At 39.1% G+C, this 22,882-nt stretch overlaps 1 protein-coding gene and 2 long non-coding RNA genes across 5 annotated transcripts; 1 reads left to right on the plus strand and 2 right to left on the minus strand.

The window, feature by feature from the left end:
• Positions 1-477: 477 nt before the first annotated feature.
• Positions 478-6,751, minus strand: LOC135263043 (uncharacterized). The gene is made up of 4 exons (XR_010332377.1): positions 6,612-6,751; positions 6,049-6,144; positions 5,917-5,948; positions 478-2,124 (listed from the first exon to the last, which is right to left on the minus strand). It is a non-coding gene; the product is annotated as an uncharacterized LOC135263043 (long non-coding RNA).
• LOC135263044 (uncharacterized) lies at positions 6,138-9,492 on the plus strand. The gene is made up of 4 exons (XR_010332378.1): positions 6,138-6,376; positions 6,619-6,928; positions 7,060-7,184; positions 7,440-9,492. It is a non-coding gene; the product is annotated as an uncharacterized LOC135263044 (long non-coding RNA).
• Positions 9,493-11,151: 1,659 nt separating this feature from the next.
• On the minus strand, positions 11,152-22,882 carry LOC135263042 (calcium-binding protein 39-like). Of its 3 annotated transcripts, none has more exons than XM_064350618.1 (9): positions 22,794-22,882; positions 19,737-19,909; positions 17,673-17,837; positions 15,708-15,826; positions 14,160-14,328; positions 13,570-13,629; positions 13,228-13,293; positions 12,924-13,067; positions 11,152-12,673 (listed from the first exon to the last, which is right to left on the minus strand). In XM_064350618.1, exons 2-9 carry the CDS (start codon positions 19,848-19,850, stop codon positions 12,482-12,484), a joined length of 1,029 nt encoding a protein of 342 aa, XP_064206688.1. In that variant the 5' UTR covers positions 19,851-19,909; positions 22,794-22,882; the 3' UTR covers positions 11,152-12,481. The 3 variants fall into 3 exon arrangements, with proteins under 3 accessions (XP_064206688.1, XP_064206686.1, XP_064206687.1); XM_064350616.1 differs by lacking the exon at positions 22,794-22,882 and adding an exon at positions 22,583-22,787; XM_064350617.1 differs by lacking the exon at positions 22,794-22,882 and adding an exon at positions 21,978-22,123.

Raw genomic sequence — 22,882 nt, forward strand, 5'->3', positions numbered from 1 at the left:
ACTGACGTGTTTAAAATTTAAATAAGCCGCTTGTTTTAAACTAGCTTTTGTAATAATGGACCAGCAAAGCTTTTCGAGTGATTCTACTGCATAGTTTTTGCAACTTTGGGACAAAATTCTTTAGTCTTTTCCTATTGGTAGCCTACCTAAACGTAGACAAGAAACCCCCAGAAACGTTATTCTGCAAAACGAAGGACAAAAACTTTACGGTGCGAGGCTGAGCATCGTAAATTTGTGAAACATTATCTCTCGCATGCAACAACAATTTATAATAAATGGCTATGTTCCAAACAAGAGATTAACAAACTTCTCAAAAATTTTGAATAAAATCGACATTTTTAACCATTTGAGGCAAAACAATTTAATTTAAGTGAAAAACGGTGCATGGACCTTCTTTCAGTTTCAGGTCGTTTTGATCAACATGTTACAATAAAATATGCATGTGAAAACAACTCCTTAAGAAATGACAAGAGACAATTTAATCAAAATTTTATTTCAAGTATTGATCACGCCAAAAAACGGTTACAGAGAAAATAAAGTTGAAATAAAGATTAAACATTAGCTTGCATGGTCGTTAAGTGCTCTTTTCAACATTATTTACTTTACAGATACTATCAACTTTTTTAAAAAAGATCACAGCCCATTTCTGCGTATTTTAATACATCAAGCAGACTTAAAATGATTTTACCATACATTTTAATAAACTGATATAAACAAAGTTTTATTAATATACAATCCCTCACCCCCACTAATTTCTTTCTTGCAACTGCTATACAAGTGAAATCTACACAACTCCCACATTTTCATGGTCAAAACATTTTATCTGAAAATTTCACTCCTCGGATATTTTACCGAGGGGGGGGGGGGTATGGGGTGGGAAGCCATTCCCATCCATTGGTTTAAGAACGATTAACTTCCCACTGTTTCGCTATTTTCTACAGAATTTGCCACAGAGTACCGTTAGAGCTTCTATTACGCAATGCCAATACATAATTGCATATGACGTAATGCCACGTTGAGGGCCTGTTATTGGAGGAAACTTAATTCATCAACCTTTGCTAGACCCCACTAGTAACCTGCTTTTCCAGTAGTGGAAATAATGCCTTCCAGCTCAGTTCCAAAAGGAAACTGCTCTTGTTCCTCATGTTGTGTTGAACTGGAAAAGCCATTTAATGGGCATTCGCTAGATAAAGATATAACCCCTGTTAAATACTGTTAGTATATATGACCAAATACATTTCATTTACTGCTACCCACATCTATTCACCTGTAGAAAGCAATATTACTGAAGCAAACATTTTTTGGCAGTAATACAACCAAAGCAGAACCACACTGCGCCGCGAACTACATTTGGTCCCTAATTCCGTGCAATAAAATTAAATTCTCAGCAGCAAAACTGCCACCTTAAAAGGAAGACTGATGTCACAGATAACACAAGCAAGCCTATCTTTAGAAACCACCTTTATAAATTCACATATGCACATTATCATAAAACAGATTGGGATTGATTTTGAAAGCAAATAAATGAAGATGTTCTTACGATGTTATACGATCGATTCAGGTCCACTCCATTTAATGCATTAATTTGGCCCATATTCTGTTGTGCACAGCCATTTTTGTCCTTATTAATGGTTAACTTTCAGGGATGTGTACTTATTACTCCTATGATTGTGCATAAGACCTACCTTCACCCTCTTTTTACCTAAAATGTTTAATGTAGGAGAAACAAGGTTATGGGAATGGTTTTCAATGTTTATTTTGGAAAAGGGAGTAAATACACATTTAATTAAAAATCTTAACGCAGCATAACAGAGGCATAAGCCAGAGAAGAAAATTAAACGCAGCTTGGAACATCTGGCGGATTACAGATGGATACCGTGCAATTTTTTGAAGTCTTGTAAATCACTAAAATTGCAAAGTCATCCACCCGAAAACAGCGAGACAAATACTCAAATCCACCTGCCCTGCGCAGCCACCACCCACCCGAGGCCCGACCCAGCAAGAGCACACCGAAGCACAGCCAGACTCCAGGGAACAGAAGGGAGATGGGGAACAGCAGACTCCAAAGCACCGCATGCAAAAGGGAAAATACAGCCGCTTCCTTTCCAGCACCATCCCAGACCGCTACAGAGAACAGAGGGGAATGATGCAAGGACAGCACATCAATTATGGAAATCCTCAACATCGTATTTAGCAGGAAATGGGGAAACTCCAATGTCTTCGTGGCTGGACTCGACTCAAGGGTTAGGGCAGTCCAAGGCACGGTGAGTTTTGCATGGATTTGCACAGCACAATTCTCACAAGCTGGATGCAAACCTGCAAAACTGACCGCTCCCGGGGGGTGGCGACGTCCCGCGAGGAGGAGACGGGTGCCTGGCAGTACTACAAGTGCAAACACTGCAGTAGATCAGTCACAACTACCTGCACTGTGAGCACTTTGGAACTGCCCAGACCACCAGCTGCATGCCTGCATAAACTAGAGCCTTTACATTAGATGGTCCATGCACAATCTTGGCCTACTCTATACAACATCTGCCAGATAAATCGGTTGCATGATAGCAAGAGCATGATGCCAGTTTCATTATCCCAACCCAACCTCTGCCCCCCCCCCCCCACCACCCCAACCTGAAATCTGAAGCCTCTGTGAGAATCCTCAATCTGTGCTTAATGTAGGAGAAAAGGCTATAAGGTAAGGATTCAGAAAGTTTTGTATTTTTATTTTTAAAAGGGAATGAAGAAGTCGTCTGTTGCGCCATTACCAGCAAGCCGAACGTGTGCCACCTCCTGCCAGAAGGAACACTTAGCGCAGTAGATTCTAAACTAATTCACTAACTGCACTAGATGCACCTTAGCAGGAAGAGCACAGAGGAAAGGGAGGCAACATTCACACCATTAGATCAGCTGGGCTGTCAGGAGCCTGAGAGGCTTTCTTTGTAAGGATACTTCAGACAGATCAAAGGGAAGAGGGGGGCACCAACCAGGCAGTCATGCCAGACACAGTGAAGACTGTCTTTATGGTCATTATATTCAACAGAGGAATATCTTTATCCATTCCAAAACCTACTGAGGTTAGTGAGGAAGAAGAAAAAAAAAAAAAAAAAAAAAAACCTTGTTTGGACAACCTATCCATAAAGACTGCTTTATTACAAAGAGGTCTAGCTATAATGCCTCTGTGATTTGAAAAATAAAAACAGAATAACTTTACAAACATCATTGACAGCCACCATTATATATCCATACAAATAGCGTTCATTTCAAAGCTAGTGTTTTAAGGAACTTGGTTTCTGTAAGGAATCCTACCCCCCAAAAAATGTATGTACTTTGATGCAGCTACCCTCAAAAGTATTATCCCCATAAAGCCAGTTTGCTGTTAATTTGGTTTCCTCTATGTTTTCCGTTATCACTCACCCTTTTTTGCCATATAAAGATCTTTTCCCACGTTGTCCTTATTTGTTCAAATTATGTTCAAAGCAATTCCAGTCTTTGAAATGTTTGTTTGTGAAAATGAAATGCATTTTAAATACAAGCACATCTAGAAAACAATTAGATTTTAAATTTTCCAGACAGTTTCAGATTACATGTTAATACGGGACAAAAATGAATCTGAAAAAGGTGGGGTGCCCCAGTGGATCCATGGTGTTATTCTGAACAGTTGCCTCTTGCCTCTTCAAAAAAACAAGCTCAGCCATTCACCCGAGTTTATCCCTGGACTCCGCCCAGACTCAAGATAAGGAGATAATCGACAACATGGTAACACGAGCGGCTACATAAATCAGAAATATTGCTGCCAAGCTGTTAAAATACCAACACGGCCTACGATCACATACAAGAAATGTATGACTCCCGCTTAAAGTACAACGTGCCCGGCGATTAAAGTTCTTTGACGATGAATTCTGGAGAGCGAAGAAAGCGATGCGTGGACAAGAGGGGGCCGTTAATTTTGAAAAAAGCGCCAAAATCCGTATGGGACAACTGACTAGTCAACCATTTTGCGACTCTACAGAGGTGTTTGCTATTGCCAGCATTACAAACAAAATCAACAGGCAGTTTTCTGGTCATTGGGTGAACATTACTGGCGTTAATACATCCATCAATGGTGAATTTCGTATCTTAATCTTAATTTAACCTACGTATTTGCATTACAAGTGAGAATCTTCAATTGACTTTACGGAATAGTTCGTATCAAGTCAAATGCTTTCTACACAAATTAAATGACTGGTAAGATTCAGCTAAAATATTCGTATTTTCCTCGGTGAAATCACCACCGTAAACAGAACTTAAAGGAGACTGAAGCTTTGGGTACTCCTAAATTAGACTGTTCCAAATGTGAGATTATTCCTCATGACAAGCATGTTGCACGCTGGGTATTCGAAAGGTAGCTATTCCATTTTACCCAACACATTAAATGCTACAGTATTGAGTCGTCAACGCAAAAGTAATAAGAATGTTTAAATGTAATTGCATGGTTTAAATGACAACTGCCACAACTCATATTTGGTATTAGTAGAATTGATACTCGGGGCACGGGGGTTCAATGCATAGATCACAAAACCCACCAAATCGGGAATTTCTACTTAAGTTAATGAGGTTCTTCGTTAGTAGAAACACTATTCCACGCGTTGGAGGAAAACTTCATCTCCCATAATTCACCACTGAACAGCCGCACCGCACACAAACAAATAATAATTCCAAGGCCCCGTATGGGAACGCTGTAGTTTGACGCCATGTGCTCAGGTGGCTCAAAATGTTCTTTATCGAACTGAAAAATGTATTCTCGTAAGGTTTGTTTCTGTAGCCATTACAGTACAATTAATCAACGGCGCGTCTAGAAGTGAAATTAACAATATTGTTTAGCAAATATAATTTCCAAAAACATGGTGGCATCTTAAAGTGAAAATTAAACCACAATTAACGACACTTTGGAAGACCAAACGTGTCTCCATTTATAATTGATAATTCAATAAACGATCTCTAAAGCTAGATGTTCGCCAACTAACGTAAGTCAAACAGGACGAGCTTCCTGACTTGCAGTGTTGCTACTCACGTATCTAACGTTATGCTTCTAAAGAAGAAATCCCGGAGAGCACAGTAGCCAACGTGAATTTAGAATAATTGAACGCAACAAAAAAATAAACAAAAACGTTCGCCCTGTGACACGATCGTGTGAACACGATAAGCCAGTCGCCGACATTGTGTTGTTTTGCGGTTAGACAGCAGCAGTTTCGAAGACGGACGTGTGGGCGCCATGTGAATTTCAAACTAGCTAGCTAACTAGAAAGCTAGTGCAGTTGGATTTGCCTTTTCCTGTTACATTCCATTGCCAGCTATGTTAGCGTAACTGAACAACAATCCCACCGCTAGAAACAGTAATTTGAAATGAACTTTTGAGAGTTTATTGGCGAATGTGCACAGCTAGCTAAGTACGTTAATAATAATTAGTCAAAGCTGGTCAAGTTTCATATTAATTAGCTGGATAACTGGTTATTTATTATAACCAAGTTTTCCATTAGAACAAGCAAACTAGCTAGCAAGCAAACATGTCACTTAAGCCCAACAGGTGGGGGCTGGCAAACGTAGCCATGTATATTAATTCTGAATTATTTCATATTAGTTTTATTATCTAGACTCAATATTACAAAAAACTAGTCCGCTTCAGAATCCAATTTTCTGACTGACTAAATAATGTTTCCTAGCATGGATGATTACTTGGCATGCAAGCTGCAAACTAAAAACCCAAACCAGAAACTACCACCGAGTTGTACTGAAGTTATTTTTTTCTAATTCTGTACACAAATACGGGGTTGCAACAACCACATCTGTAACGTACTCCCAACAACGAGCGCAAATCCGCCAACACACAAAGCCTGCCCACCGTGAAAGACATGGCTAGCTACCAAGGGAAGGGAAGAGGGATACCTTATGCCGTGGAGTAGACGGGTCCAAGCACTCTGAAAATGAAATAATGAAACTGAAAATAGTACCAAAATAAACTTACACATTACCTGTCACTAATTAGTTTGAAATCTGTACAGGGAATAGAACACTTACGAAAGTGGCGCGAACCAATCGTCATGTGATAGGCCTTTTTTGAGTGACTCCCCTCTCCCAACTTCAACAGCTGAAGAGTAGAAGTAGCTACATCCGCTAACCACCGAATTAGCATAATTAATATTTTGAATTAGATAAATATATAGCAAACTCATTGCACATCATGAGTACACACTCTTTTCAGGTCACAAACCTGCTATGGGCTTCTTAATGTACGCAAGTATATAATTTTAAAGAAACGTGAGCTACATTATGGGCAGCCTAGCGGATCAGTCAATTATATAGGGTAATTTAGCTGAAATAAAACGTACAAAAAACGCAATGCTCGGTAAGATACATGATTTAAAAAGAGAATGACTTGCACACAAATTGTTCAGATTTAACTCATGCAAAAATATCTTTAATGAATTTAGCCAACTATTCAAATGTAAATTCCTATCACGTGCCTAAACCTAACACCATTTATTTGAGTTAAAATAAATATAAAACATGTAGAATAAATAAACCAACAACCAAATTAAGCGAATTGATGTTTTTAAGAAAATGAAACGTAACGTACGTACCTCATAGGACACCACACTTCAGAGCTGAACTGAAGCAACCCAAAGCAGAGCCAAAGTATTTAAAACATCTGCGCAGTTAAGGTGCGTAACGTTTAAGGTCTGCTTTCGCTATTCTAAGATTTCAACAAAAAGCTATGCCATGCGTGAAATTATATGCGCATCGTTTTGTTTAGGTTTTCCCCTGTGTGGGGGGTAGGGGAAACATGTTTCGGATTTCATCGATACTGATTACTCCCCGTCACCATCAGCAAAAATTCAATTATTTAAGACCTCATTGGTTACAACCAACAGGAATAACATTTCAATTTGAAATTCTGGTAAACACGTTACATTTTCCACAGTCTCATTCTCTCACCCTGTCTTAAATCCAGTGGTCAAAAAGAGCCCAGAAGGCTATATTGACCTTTAACCTCTCCAAACCCTACCCCCACTGTCTCACTACAACTAGGCTATATTACTGATCTCAGTTGACTACACCCTACCAAACCGGTCAGAAGACCACGCTCAAGAATACGACTGCTTCATATAAAACCCATTCCAAAGACCTCATTCTGCTATATTGTTCACAACCAGGTATTTATATTTCTTTTATATTTCATGGGAATATGTAGCAGCCTGTTATTGTAAAATGATTTTATATTCCCACTGCAGCTTATTAGAACGAATAGACTACAGCCTATGGAAAATAACCTCATAATATGACACACATTAACCAAAGTTGTAAAGACCTGTTAATTATAATTCTGGGGGTTTGCTATTTGTCTTCACTACTGAGGAATCCCTGAACAGTTTCACACATAATGGATATTTTGTGTATTTCCCCTGTAGGAAGACTGAAAACATCTTATGGAAAGAGTCCATCAGAACACCCAGAGAATTATCTTTTAATCTGATGCTTAGTTTGATTGCTTCCTCAAACATCACTGAACACCTTTGTACATATATCCAGATTATGACTAAAATAAACACAAGTACAATGTATTTATGTATTGTATCATGAAAACAAAATGGCCAAATTATGATGCTAAGAATTTGTATAAATTCAAATATATGGCCTTTTGATGAAATATTTTTATGTGATCCAAATATTTAATGTATTATTTTACCAATTATAATTTTTAAAGAGGGTGGACATTTAAGATACATAAATTTGGATATGTGAATCTTTTTTATGTTTGAAAATTTTGTCATTAAAGCATTTGTTTTAAAACCTTCTTCCATGTCACAACTTCTGTCATGAAGTTGTGACATTTGTCGACAGATCACCATGATAAAGTATAAACTGACTTGAAAGTCATTAGCAGTTTGCTACAGCAGTTATTCTGTTGATTAATTACTTTCATGACCAACGTCCCAATTTTCATGTGAAATGCAATGCAATCAAGGGTTTTTTTTAAGTTTTTTTAAAAATATTGGTTAATACAATTTTTGTTTTCATTTGGCTTCATTGTATTATTAAATTATAACATTCATTTTAATTTGAATGTGATGTTTGTCATCATTCATTCACAATACCAGGTTCTTTCTTTGTGTTAACAATAGTGTGTGCCTTATAATATACACTGGAAAATAGTGAAAATCACCTGGAAAATAATTTTTGTTAAATCATTTTCTTTACACCTAAATCACCCAAATCAAGCTTTATTTATTAAAATTTAACAGAAAAACATTATGTTTGTGTTGTTAGAAGCATCACTGAGGGGAAATATATTTCTATTTTTAATTTTTTCATGAAATAAAGTATGTTAATTGATTAGGACTAAAAATAATGATGCATATTTTTAAAAAGATATTTGTGAAAGATTTTTTTGCGAAACATTTCCATGGGTATTGAACATTATACAACAATGGCACTATCAAACCCCAGGAGGAGTATAGACATAGAACATTCTAAGATATACTACAGTATCAGCATATTCATCAGGAATGAAAGAGAAATAAATGGACACTTCTTGATAGTATCTGCCATCTTTTTCTTCTCTTCATGTCATCAATGCCTGATGAGTGATTTAAAAAATAACTTTTCCAGCAAATTGAAATGAGAAAGAGGAAATGTTAGAGAACACATTTTATACCTACTTGTGCTCTAAAAGCCCTTGACAACACTTCCAAACATTTTGTGTAAGATTTAGACTCTGAACTTTTAGAATCTGTCAGTGTGTGGGGAGAAAAGTCACTAGACAATGTAAAACAGGTTAAACCTGAACCCACAACCACCTCACCCTGACCTTTGTATCAACATGCATTCCCACTGTACAACAACATGCAAAATAAAACATTCCTGAGATACAGAAGTTCCCATTTTAAAAAAATAAAGATAAAATATGTGATGTACCTAGTAATGAAAAGAATAGCCAGAGGCAAACTAACCATAGAACAGTTTTTATTAATTTCAATTAATATTTGTTATCCTGTCTCTCATTCTTTTCCAATTCTGTCTCTGCCATTGTATGCCAATAAAAGCACTGATGCAAAGTCTTACAAATAAAAAGTAAAAATGGAAAACAGTATGAACTGTTATGGAATTTGCAAATTAAAACTTGTCTATTACAGACAGTGATATTCCCACACTATACCTTGTTGAACATACATGGATAAAAGGCCACCAAGCATTTGTCTGTCAGGCATTACATTTTATTGAGTCTCGCCCAGTGTCACTGAATGGTTTGTCCTTATAAGTAATCAATTTTGCAGGTGCTATGGATGGAATAAAAACGTGGTCTAAATTTGAATATAATTTTACGGTAAAAAATCCCACTCGGGTTTTGATTCATTCTGAGCTGTATTTGCCTCTACAATATGCAAACTGAATGCCCTGGAGATAAAAGGATGAAGAACATGAATTTTGTGTGAATTTAAATAAAACCCATTCCACATCTGACCTCATTAGTCATTGTTTTAGTCTTTTCTTTAATTGAAGGCTATAGAGACTTAATTTCCATCAAACCAGATGTACATTTAAAAAATTTGACATTACGAAACTCATCCATACACTTGTCATTTTTAAAGTGTCTGAAATACAGTGTCTTTGCTTGAGAGTACAATTTCAGCACATAACCATGTACACCACAGTGATTTTTTCTTCAAATTGCAGGTAATTCCACTAAACAGTTGCTGGTTACAGGCTCATAAACTCTTCCCATTTTCTATCGCTGGAAATTGACAAACAAACAATAACATTAATTTAGTATATTTTAGTATTATAGTGAGTAAGAAAGCATCTGGAGATGTTTTTTTAAATACATTTTATTCCTTTTAGCATCATAAAAGAAAACAGCAGATTCATCCTGAATTGCAGTATTGTACAGTCACTTTTTGTGTAACATTTTTAATCTTTACCAAATTATTGTATTTATTTTCATTTCAGTCACTGTTAAAGCATTTTCAGGATAAATACTAGGGAATACATACATACAGTCTGTTTTGGTAAAAAGATGTCACATATTTCTTTACCAGGTTTACCTAAAAAAATCCCTTTTGTTGGACCAAAATCTGCCAGCATACAGTGTGTACACTATTACATCTGCTCTCCAAAAAGCAAAATATGTCAGGAATGGATACATACTACTCAAGCTATAAGGTATATGTGTAAAGGGACTTTACAACTACAGCTATACAGCAGACCCTCAGAGATACGAACCTCAGAGCTACTGACAGTAGGATCATAACGATCAATGATGCAAAAATTAAGTGCAAATGTCACACTTTCCATTGATTTAAAAAAAAGTATTTTAAACAAAGGAGCATAATGTGGGGAAAGTCACCAGTTTTTCATATAAAGAACTGAAAAACAAAAGAAGGTCAAAGTGGGTGCACTACTGAAAAGGAGACGTGTATTTTGGAAAGCTGATAGAAAAGAAGATTGTTTCAAATACCACTGATATTCAAATTACCACTGATTTTTATTGGTTAGAAACATTAACCATTTGTAAAGGGATATTGTAAGCTACCGTAAATTGAATACATGAGTACACACAAGTAGATTTAAATGAATAAAACTGGGGTATTTTCTCATCGCTTTCAAACAACCCTAGTTCCCGTTGTGTTCGTATCTCATAGGTTCCACTTATAATACAAACAATAAAGCTACACCTGAATATTGAATTTAAGATAAACAAGTCCTGGTTTGTATTTGTCTGCCAAGCCTGCAAGGGAAGTACCAATACAAACATGAACTATAGAAATTAATTTTAAATAATGAAGTGAATTGTTTTTTGAGGAGTGAAAACTGTCCTGCCATTTTGCACAACTACTGTGCATGTAACAATGCCATTTTTGGTGACAATGTATTATTTGGGAATAAATCATGACTACAGCTTCAGAACTTTAAGAACTACTGTGATTATTGCTAGAATTCATAATTTAGTCTATAGAAATATATATATAAATCTATAGTAATTACCTAATAATGTAACCTAAATGGTATTTCTTTTGATCTATAATATACTCATTCAGTTATAGGTATCACTGTGCTATTGTTCATTTCAGCTCCCTTTAATTCCATATAATCTATAACATTACAAAGGTTTTAAGCAAAAACTCCTCTTCCCAAGCAATGTTTATTAATGCACACCACAAATGAAACCAAATGCATTTAAATAAAGCACACTGACTGTCTGATCAATAGCAGAATATGAGAAGTGTAGGCTCAGAGAAAGTTCCTGAGGAGTTCTTACGCACACACCTGCATCAACATAACCCAATTTTAAATAAACGAAACAACACATATACTTGCACCCTGTAACCCAACCCCTCTCTTACCCTGGATTTCCAAATCAGTCTCACACATACAGGGGTGAGCTCGTAATTGTCATTTGAACACTCATTCACAATCTTATCCACTCACAATCTCTCTTCACACACAGTTAACCAAATCAATTTTCCTGTGGAACTGTTGCATTTCATTTTAATGGCCACGGGTTTGAGGCACATTGTACAATTATTGTACATAAATAGCAGAATGTGAGAATGAGAGCAAATATATACCACGTTCAAATGAAAGCTGAATGTGCGCAGAGCTTATGGAGTTATTTCACAGTGTGTCTTAAGCCAGAGCACAAAATTATGAACCACATGAACAATAAGCCTCTTATGACAGGGTAAAAACCTGCAGTGTCTCGTCTTTGCCCTGGCAATGCCAAAGAGGTGCTTTAGGCCCCATTCAGGGGGCATCAGCAGACTCTTTAGTCAACTTTAGATTCAGCAAAAGGCACATTCCACTAAAGGTTATAATATTCTAAAGAGAAATATCTTGTTCAATGTGCAGTTTATGAGGGACTTCCACAACATGTTTGGAGGCAGTGTAAAAGAGATCTGAGACACTACCACACCTCAGTGAGTGGTTGTTGATGGTAACATAAAGAGAAAGTTCTCTTGGAATCAGTAGATACAGCTGAAGTGGAATGGAATGTGTTCTCACCAGAAACATCTCAAGGGTACATTTGGTGATGTCAAGAGAAATGCAGCACTGGATTGCACCTTTTGCTGAAGCAGGATTTGGCGAAACGTAGATCAAAAACTCAGTTAAAACATAGTCTAAACGGGTCCATTTACCTGACCAAAAATCACCCATTCTAGATCACTAGGGGTACAAGCATGGGCAGGAGGTATGAACTGATCTTGTGAAATCCTCTCCTTGATCATTCCCTCTGTGTGGGAATCCTACGATGAAGGTGAAGAGTAGGAGAGCTACCATCTCTCCCAGCCGTATTTCCACATCCACCCCAAATTGCTCAGCACCCCATCTCCTAACCACACCCCCACACATATTCCTGTTCAGCCTCTTTCATAACCTTCCCCCCCCCCCCCATCCGGTATTTCCACCTCTCTCTGCCAATCATGCTTGGCCTCTCCCCATTTGGCCCCTCCTCCTAAGCCTCTCCCTGGGTTGTGGGCCTCTTGAGGTCTCTGATTTGCTTGATCAGGTAGTTCTTCTCATCACAAAACTGCTCGTCCTCAGACCGGTCTGTCTGGAAGTGGCTCAGGAACTCCACCAGCTTGGCCTGGTTCTTCAGCAGGATGTCCAGCACTGGCTGAGTCTTGTTAGGGTTGGCAACAAACACCTATTTGCAAGAGACATAAGCCCTTTTCACATTCATTTTTATGTTAGTGTGAACAAAGCCATTACAATGTTGTATCAAGTGGCGCAAATCATTGAATTGTTTCACTAAGACTTCCATCAAGCTACTGTTTCTGCTATTGCTAGTGGAGCATATACACCAAATAAATGATAGACTACTTTGCTAACGAGTTGTACTGTACACGCTGAGTTGCACAGTATGCACGCGCACACAGACACACACACAAAAATACCTTGAAGACATGGAAGGCCTCAAACTGGATGTTGCGACTGTTGTCTCTCAGCATGTTCATCATTAGCTTCAGGTTCTCTGCACGGCTGATATACTTGGTCATGACCGTGAAATTGTGTCTGTCCAAGAGCAGCTCCCCCAGGAGCTAAATGCAGGTTGAGATTAGAACCAGCAACAACTACTCCCCAAGATGCAACATCAGTGTCGCAAAATATCCATCAAAGAAAGCCTCACACAGCTTCTGCTGTAAATGACAAGAACCGATGATAAAAATACAAAGAGCAAACAATAAATAAGAGTCCTACCTTTAAAGACTGACGTTTGGTGACATAATTATCTGAATGCAGAAGCTTCTCATATTCTGTAAACACCTGAAATGAGAACAACCTTCATTCATGCCACATACAACGGGTCTTGCACTGTATGATCTAATATACACCTATCAGGACACTCAGCGTGCCTCAAAGACAGGCTCCAACAGGAATTCTGTAGGAAATGCAGAAAATGTAACAAACTAGGTCTCGAATTCTCCCTCAGGCTGAAATATCCTGAAAATACGTTCACAGGGGATGAGGGTCACTTTTATGCGAAACAATCTACGCTTTATATAAATACACCTTACAAAAACAATAATAAGATGTTCTTACTCTGTCGTAATTTGTCTCCAGGAAATCGGCACACATTATCTTGTGTCTTGTAAGTAGATCCTCAAAATAAACAAAGAAAAGCGCATTAAACAGGACAGCCCTGCTTAGACTTTTTGACGCTGCTTCTGAATAATGTGCGTTCTTTTGGGAGGTGGTTTGATCCGGTTGTTTCCCTTCCAATAGGAAAATGTAAAGCAAACTCTGAATGTTCATATGACATGCAGACGGGAATATTCAAATACAGGAAACTGGTTGGGCTAAATGTAATTCATTAGTAAAAGGGCCTTTTCTTAGCACACAGGACAAACACAACTGCAAAACAAACGCAGGCCAAGCCAGGCTGTGGTAGCAGTGGTTTCTAACAGTGGCCCAGACCAGCTCTGGACTCATACCGCCATTGGTAGCCCATGAAGACACTGAGGTTTGGAATGACAGTAATTAACCGCCATAGGAGAACAGCGACAGACACGATACTCCAGAGGTCAGGTAACAGGAGGTGGTGTTTCACGGGTGCAGAGGAAAACAAGGCAGAAAGGTGAAGAGGGCTGAGGGGATGGGGTCAGGTGACTGAGGGTCAGCTGGCGTTCTACCTTGAAGGAGGCGAAGGCGTCAGAGGCGATGTCGAAGGTGGAGAGCTCCACGAAGTGGAAGAAGCAGAAGAATTCCTCGGAGAAGAGCACGATGCGAGCGAGGGGCTCGTGTCGCAGACACTCCCGAAGCATCATGCCACAGTTCAGGGCCACCTCTGCGCTTTCATACCTGCACATCAGCAAATCCCATTATAACTACACCACACCTGCACACCATCACACCTCACCATAATAACCACACCTGCACACAATCACACCTCACCATAATAACTACACCTGCATACCATCACGCCTCACTATAATAACCACACCTGCATACCATCACAGCCCCTCACTTATAACTACCTGCACACCTCATCACATCCCATCACACCCTATCACCTCATACCATCACCTACATAATACAACCTGCACACCATCACACTCACTAAATATACACTCAACCTCACCTCACAATATACCTGCACACCATCACACCTCACTATAATAACCTGACACCCTGACACACCATCCATCACGCCTCCCCATAATAACACACCTGCACACATCACACCATCAACCATAATACCACAACCATGCATACCATCACACCTCACTATAATAACTACACCTGCACACCACCACACCTCACTATAATAACCTACACCTCGCACACCACACCTCACATAATACTACACTGCACACACCTCACCTCACATAAAAACCCACACCTGGACACCACACTCACACTACCTATAATAACACACCTCACTATAATAACTACACCTGCACACCACCACACCTCACTATAATAACTACACCTGCACACCATCACACCTCACCATAATAACCACACCTGGACACCATCACACCTCACTATAATAACTACACCTGCACACCACCACACCTCACCATAATAACCACACCTGCACACCATCACACCTCACTATAATAACCACACCTGCACACCATCACACCTCACCATAATAACTACACCTGCACACCACCACACCTCACCATAATAACCACATCTGCACACCATCACATCTCAGTATAAAAACTACACCTGCAAACCATCACATCGCACTATAATAACTACAACTGCATACCATCACACCTCACTATAATAACTACACCTGCATACCACCACACCTCACCATAATAACCACATATGCACACCATCACATCTCAGTATAACTACACCTGCACACCATCACATCTCAATATAATAACACCACCTGCATACCATCACATTTCATTATAATAACTACACCTGCATAGCATCACACCTCATTACAATAACTACACCTGCACACCACCGCATCTTATTATAATACCTACAACTTCACAAAATGCCATCTCTTTATACCACATGTTCTGGTACCTGCACATCATAGCATCTCAATACACCTGAACACTATACCTCACTGTACCACTGCACTGGAGGAGAATGGAGGTGAACCTGAAGCTGGGAACAACACACATTAGGGGTCTGTGTGTGTATCTGTGTGTGTGTGTGTGTGTATATCTGTTGATGTGCAGATGGAAGATTCCGGGGAGGAGGCCCACCCTTTCAGCAGCATGAAGAGGATCTGTGGGTGTGAGGAGATGTACTCCACAGTCGGGGTGCGTGTACCGATCTGACGCCGCACAATGTTGCTGAACAGCTGTACCACGTCCTTCTTCCCCTGGTGTTCAAACACAGGTTTACAGATGTCTACACAACCGAGTGCGATTAAAACAAGCTTTACAAATGTGAACACACACACAGGCAAGCATGCACACACTACAGCTGGGATTCAATCAACATTTGTCCTTAAGTTTGACTAACAATTAAAAGCTTTAGAGCCCGACCGATACATCGGGTGACCGATATATCGGGCCGATATTTGCATTTTTGGAACCACATCTATTGGTAATCAGAGCTGATAGATAGGACCGATATGTATGCATTTTTGAAACATTATCAAACGGGCGCTTCTAGGACTACATCTAGTGCTTCTTGCTACCCACTACATCAAAGCTCATGTGACCTGGAATGTTCGCTATCGATAGCCGCCTCATGTTACCTCTACTCACCCAGAAAACAGAGCTGTAGGAATACTGTCAGCTGTCAAATCAATTGATTTGACAAGGTCTGCCAGGAGAATTATATTGTGCCTGTGGTAATGAGATACCAAGCTCCGGGCCATTTGTTTAAATTTTGAGAAAACATGGTGCCGCCCCATAAAATTATTGCAATTATAGAGGAGGAAGAAATTTTAAATCAATGTTTGTTAAAACAGGATATGAATGGACAAAAAAAGAATGTCATCTGTTCATCCCATAAACCAAATGGAAAACCAAATAAAATATGTTCTAGGTAAGCACATGTGTGATACTGGGTGAAGACACACATTTAAAATATTTAGGACTATTTAATTAACCACGTCCATCCCTACATTGCACACGCCTATCACCTCTGGATGTTTCTGTTATCTCTTGTCACTGCGTTATCACCATTAACAATTATTGTGTCTCTTCTCAAGAGTAGAGAGCCAAAGATAAGCTCACCGGTCCCAGTGTTTTTCCCACCTGGATTTGCTGGTTACATTTAGAGTTTCAGAAATCTCTTGCCATGAGTCAATATTTGATTGTCTTTATCATCTGTCAGAGATGAATCATACAGATGACGATACTTTCTTATTTCTTGCAATAGTTTTTTCTCTATCACCTCCATATTTATCAACACCAGCCAAATAATGAAGTGGACAAAAAAAACATATCACACAGTGTCTGGCTGTCCAATGACACTGTGTGACAAAGAATGACAGTGTCCACAACATAACAAGATTCTAAAGGTGCGCAACACTGAGAAAAAATGTTATACTTGTCCAACGTGTCATGTGACAAAGTATAATTTAGCCATAAGTGAGTCACAAGCAGTCCACAGGAGGCAGAGTTAGCAAGAGAAGCAGAGAAGCTAACCTGTGATTCTTCTTGTATAATATGTCAGTAATTGACTGGCAGTAGTCTATTGGTGGTCAGTAGTCGATTGATTTTCAACACACTGATGTTTACTTCGGTTAAAATGTTCAATGTAAAATTGATTGACATAATGTGAACAATATTACTAACAAAATATTCTTTAAAAGGGTTATTTAAGAAAGCAGCCATCTGAGTACCTTTGCATAGTCCTATTGGAACAAAATCAGTGCACAATTCATAAAGAAAAAGGTACATTTTCATTACAGTTGAAAATTCACTATATGAACTACCATATCAGTAATCAGTTTTTAAAAATCAGTATCAGCCTCAAAAACTGAACATATCGGTCTGGCTCTATAAAGCTTAAAACCAGTAATTATATTTTCTTCACAAACATAGATATGCCAATTCAGCAATCACTAAAAGTAACATGCCAAAATGAGTTTGTGAAGAAAAAGTGTAATGCTTGCATTTGCTTGCAAGTCAAAGTTAAGTTAAGGTCAGATTTTGTAGGAATACAGGTCTCAGACATTCCCTCTCACACACACCACAATGAATCCAGGTCACCTCGAAGTCGATCCTCTGCAGGTTGGCAATGAGGGTGATGAGCAGGTTGGTGTTGTACAGCTCCTGGGCCAGCTGTGCCACGGTCTCTGTCTGCGGCTCCTTCTCGCTGGTGCCACAGAGCACCTCCTTCAGGGAGGCCAGGCTCTTTGACACCTCCTCCGTTATCTGGAGGGGAGGGGTTAGCTCTTCACTGCCATGCTCAAATATGCATGTACAACTGGAATCCTCATTATGAACAGTCACACAGAGCCCCGGTACATACATGCTACTAGACATTTCTAGTCTACGTATGTCCATGAGCACGCAAAGCAGTTACTGTAAATGGCTGAAAATGCTTTTCACTCTTTGGTGAGGGATCTGTTTGGTGGGGTGTTTCTGAAAGCAGCCCCCACCAAAATGCAGCATACCTCACACCTGGTAAACACTAAACAATTTTAGCCATAATTTACCTTCCATTAACTGTTCCACAGTATTGCCACTCCTTGTCAGCCTTTGCGTACATGCTAAAAACTTTCCATAGCTTAAAAGCGTAGCGTGTCATGCCCCACAAGAACATTTAAATGAGTTGATAAACACTCTCCAAGCCACTAGTGAATATTAAGCCTGGTTTGATTCCTCCTGAATATTTCTGGGGTAGGTGGCATAAACTACCAGTGTCCAACAGAACTCTCCAGTAACACCCAATGTGTATATATTCAAAACTGCAAACAGTTCATGACTTCATGTGGCATAATTAGAGCTTTGTTAAGAATTTGTTTGTTAAAGCTTGGCTTGATTAAAATTTTTTCATAGATCCTTTCACATTCAGATTATGCATCAACATTTATTACCATGACTGGGTAGCCAGGTGTGGTTGATTTATAATAAAATTAGGTGTAAAAAAAAATAGATCAGGATGTCTGTACAGCCTACCTAGAAACATTTCTTTACATGGTCCTTCATGATTTAACTCTTGAAAACAACCCAAAAGTGCTTCCAGAAAGGACAAAATTGACAGGGATGCTAAAGTATCCAAAATGGAATGCTTGTGCTGTGCTCCCAAAGGGAGGAGTCCATTGTGTGGCTCTGCAATTCTTTTTTTCTGTTGGGTAAATCTAGTTTTGTGGAAACATGGATCAATTATCCATGCTTGCCTATGCATTCATTGATTATTGCTACATCTATTTATAACATTGTGGGCCAGCTTCAGTATGGGTGGCAACATATCGCTCTGACATTGGTGCCCTGGGGTGGTGATATGCTACAATGCTTCCCCACATTAAATCCTGCATGTTATGTCACCCGCGACTCCTACAGTTCTGTTGCAGTTCAGTTGTGATAATTTTGCTCACTGTAAACTTGGTCGAGATCTTCAGAAGTTGTGTAGCGCATACCAAGCATTGCAAAAAGCTGTAGATGTCCACTTGGCAAGAATAACACCAGTGGAAGCATGATTTCTTACAGAAGGAGAGTGAATGGTGTCACTTCAAGCAGTTGTATCATAAATCCTCATGTGCTCACAAACACAAACATAATTACAACCATGTTCTATTATATTAGCAGTTAAATAACCAGTTCAAAACAAATGCCATTGAATTATTCTTCGCCAATACCCTTATGTGTATTACATTACATTACAGGCATTTAGCAGACGCTCTTATCCAGAGCAACTTATTACATAGCATTTACATTGCATCCATTTATACAGCTGGATATATACTGAAGCAATGCAGGTTAAGTACCTTGCTCAAGGGTACAACAGCAGTGTCCTAGTGGGGAACTGAACCTGCAACCTTTAGGTTACAAGACCAACTCCTTACCCATTATACTACACTGCCGTGTATACAATTACACAGTTACAAAAATGACACTGGTTTAAACAACTGGTAATATACTGAAGCAGGAAGTTCATTACCTTGCTCAAGGGTGCAACAACCCATAGCCCGGTTCTTATGTAGAGCACACTGCTGCCCACTATTGTTCAGCTTTAAAAAACGTCACTGAGCTTTCTTAGAGAACATGCAAGAGCGGCAGATGTGACTGCAGTGACGCACTGCCAGAGCCAATTCCACATGGGACACTAACCTTTTCACACTTCTTACTCTCAGTTGCCTCCAGCTTTTCCAAATACGCCACATTCTCCTTCAAGCTTTTGACTATTTCCGCAGGGCTCTTCTGCGACTTCCCGAAGAACGGCATGATGGGAAGGTGGCAGCTTTGGCAGGGATGGGAGGAGGTAGATCCCACACAGAGGGGAGCTGGCAAAAGAAGAGAAGAAAGAGAGTGAAAAAAACGAGGAAACAAAGAATGGAGCAAATGTAAATAAAGTACATGCTGATTGTGAGGCTTGCAACGTATCTGCAGTGCTGCAAAGAGGAAGTCTGAAAGCACTGCCTGTAGTAAAAACATAGCATCCTTAACCTGAATTCATTACTGATGTAACCTGCACTGACGATATAATGACACATCTATACAACAGCATGACTGGGGTATTTCACTAGCCAACACAAAGCATACATGGTAATAATTTACTATATTAAGTAACAAATTATGCTTGTAACAATGTTAACATTAACACTTTTATCAGATTTTACTCTCAAACGCCCATAGAATGAAGGCCTCATTATATCAGTGAATACCGATGAGTGATAAGATGCATAACCACAGAATAAGATGCATAACCACAGAATATACAAGTTCACAGCAGATTTTTTTCTTCTGGGTTTTTCCACTCAAAAGCACAGAGTGGTTGTCAGATGTGTAACTGACCACGTTGCACCATTTAGGTTTCATAGGAAAACATTAGTAAAAAAAGAGCAGCAAGTCTGACTTGACACCAGATCGTGCAGAATAGCCAATTATAAAGAGTAACCATTTCACAGATAAAGATGATGTTGATAATGTTTTGTTCCCAGGTGTAAAACCCTCTGGCCTACTTCCCTTTCCAAAATGTGCAAATCATGCCATGGAAAAGGATGTGAGAAATGACAGCATGGTTAAGTGTATATGTTCTTCAGAAACCCAGTGAACATAACAGAACTCATCTTCTGTTGCAAGAATGCTCTGCTTCCCATGCTAAATGAAAACATAACCTGCAAGGGCAATGAATGGAAGAAAAAAAATGATGAAGAATACACATCAACTTAAAATAATGACCAAAGGACAGGGCAAAATATAATCAAACTTAAGTTCTGTTATGAGCATACTTGTTATACTGAATATTCTACATATTCATTTCTGAGGTGAATGCTTATGACTTTCCATGACTCATACAGCCAGTAATATCATTTAATCCAATCACAGACCACCCACAAGCAGCACCCTATAGAGTTGAACTCTTATATTCCATGTTTTGCAGGCAGTCTTGATAGTGCTGAGCTGTGTGTTGTGAGCCTGGGCCCCAGACAGTGCCACACCAACATCATTATCATCATCATCATCATCAGGCTTTATTAAATTAGGGGTAAACTTATCCCTCTAACACATTCACTTTTTGATGTGCCAGAAATAATTTACTTAGGACCAGATGTTGAAAAGTAGTTAGTGTTCAACACCGATACACATAAACACAGTCTCTCCCAACATGACAACGTGGCATAACATTTCAAAGTTGTAACTCCCCTCAGGGTAAACCATTTTACTGAGTGTGTATGGGTTCATAATTTAATATACAGCATGACACAAACAACCTACTTCCCAAAATACTGAGTCTGTCTTTTACACACTGACACTCACAATCAATCACACAGACTTATCTATATGTTTGACTAAGAAAACATACCCCAATTCCTTAATAAACATTACAAGGAAAGCACTATCCTTGAGGCAATCAAAATGAAAAGACAGTAAACACTTTCATGGTGATTTTTTTCTTTCCACTGTATAGTGCCACAGGAAACAAACTACTAAGGACGGAACAATGCAGCCTACTTCAAACACAACCACGTGCCCCTGTTAAAGCGAAGTGTCATGTACCTGCGCACAAAGATGATCACTATGCTGCGGGCAAAACAAAAGACGACTGGCCTCGCCAGCGCAGAGTTACATTATGTCAGAAAAGTGTTTAACTTGCAAGGCAAACAGCACACGGAACATATCCAGAAGCTATTTAAACATCGGTGTCATTTAAACTGGTTACGCCAAAAAGTAATCGAGGAAGGAATCTTCCGCGCATACTGTAACTATTTAATTGCCTTAGTTCAGTAAAAGGTCAAACTGCAATACAATTGAACGGATGAAATTATATTTGTATACATGTATTGATAACATCTTTACTTTCTCAATCCATCTATAAGTTAGCTGAGCAATATAGGTTAGATAGGCTACCTGTATTCTTGATAGACCTGCCCGTCGAAATGGTTGAAACTAATTTAAGTTAATTTAACACGATAAAAGTGCAGGCTTGCGCTAAGTTGTCTTATTTTGGAAGAGCAGTTAACCCAAGCTGACAGCAGGTAATATGCAATACTAACAAGTTATGCTCAAGGCACGTTTTGAAAATGACAGATATTGCCGAAAGACGACCTGAGGCTCCACCCACTTCAGAGAGTAGTTGAGATAGGCGAACGATACGAGTTGGTATTTTTCCAGACTAATATCCGGTAACGCTCAGTTGTCAACCGAAAACATCAGGAAGCGACTAATAACTTATCAGTTACTGCTCCTCATCCTGTTTGATGCCATTGCTGTTTATTTTCAAAGCTAGAGAAATGTAATAAAATAAGATTATATTAACTTTGTTTCATCTAAAAACCTCGTAGTGGCATGTAAACGTACACAGAGAATCCAACACAATTTCAAAGCAACTTTCATCGCTAAAATATAGTTTATAGACTAGAGTTTTGTAAGCCATTCCTACTGTAGGCCCGTACATACCATGAAGTGTAAAGATACAAGTGGGCTACAGATAATGCGAGCCAGTAGTTACTCACCGAGTTAGCCTTACTTCACCAGCAAGAGCTGACGAACATGAAACACAAAACCCCCCGCTTAATTTTTAATTGCACTCTGATGCTCATGCACCAATGTATGTTTCCTCGTTCTATAAAACTGTTTTTTTTATGTCTGTCCCCTCTTCCCTCTATCTTTCTAACTCGCTAACTACCTCGTTCGGTATCTCTCTCCAACCCATCCCTCGCCTACCTTCTCGTCCGAAGATGGGTGGGACTATGCGAAACACTGGTGAACCGCATATTGCTTGACTGACTTCTCGTGGAGCCACTCATCGCAGT

The sequence above is a fragment of the Anguilla rostrata genome, chromosome 9 (genome assembly GCF_018555375.3).
Source record: "Anguilla rostrata isolate EN2019 chromosome 9, ASM1855537v3, whole genome shotgun sequence".
In the NCBI taxonomy this organism is placed as follows: Eukaryota; Metazoa; Chordata; class Actinopteri; order Anguilliformes; family Anguillidae; genus Anguilla; species Anguilla rostrata.

Excerpts from the sequence above, each read along its gene's own strand:
- LOC135263042 (XM_064350618.1), bottom strand. The coding sequence starts at position 19,850 with ATGCCGTTCTTCGGGAAGTCGCAGAAGAGCCCTGCGGAAATAGTCAAA. Across the intron at positions 13,630-14,159 it reads ACGCCTTCGCCTCCTTCAAG|GATCTACTTACAAGACACAA; the intron begins GTAGAACGCCAG and ends GTTTATTTTGAG. Across the intron at positions 13,294-13,569 it reads TGGAGACAAATTACGACAGA|GTGTTTACAGAATATGAGAA; the intron begins GTAAGAACATCT and ends TTCTCATTTCAG.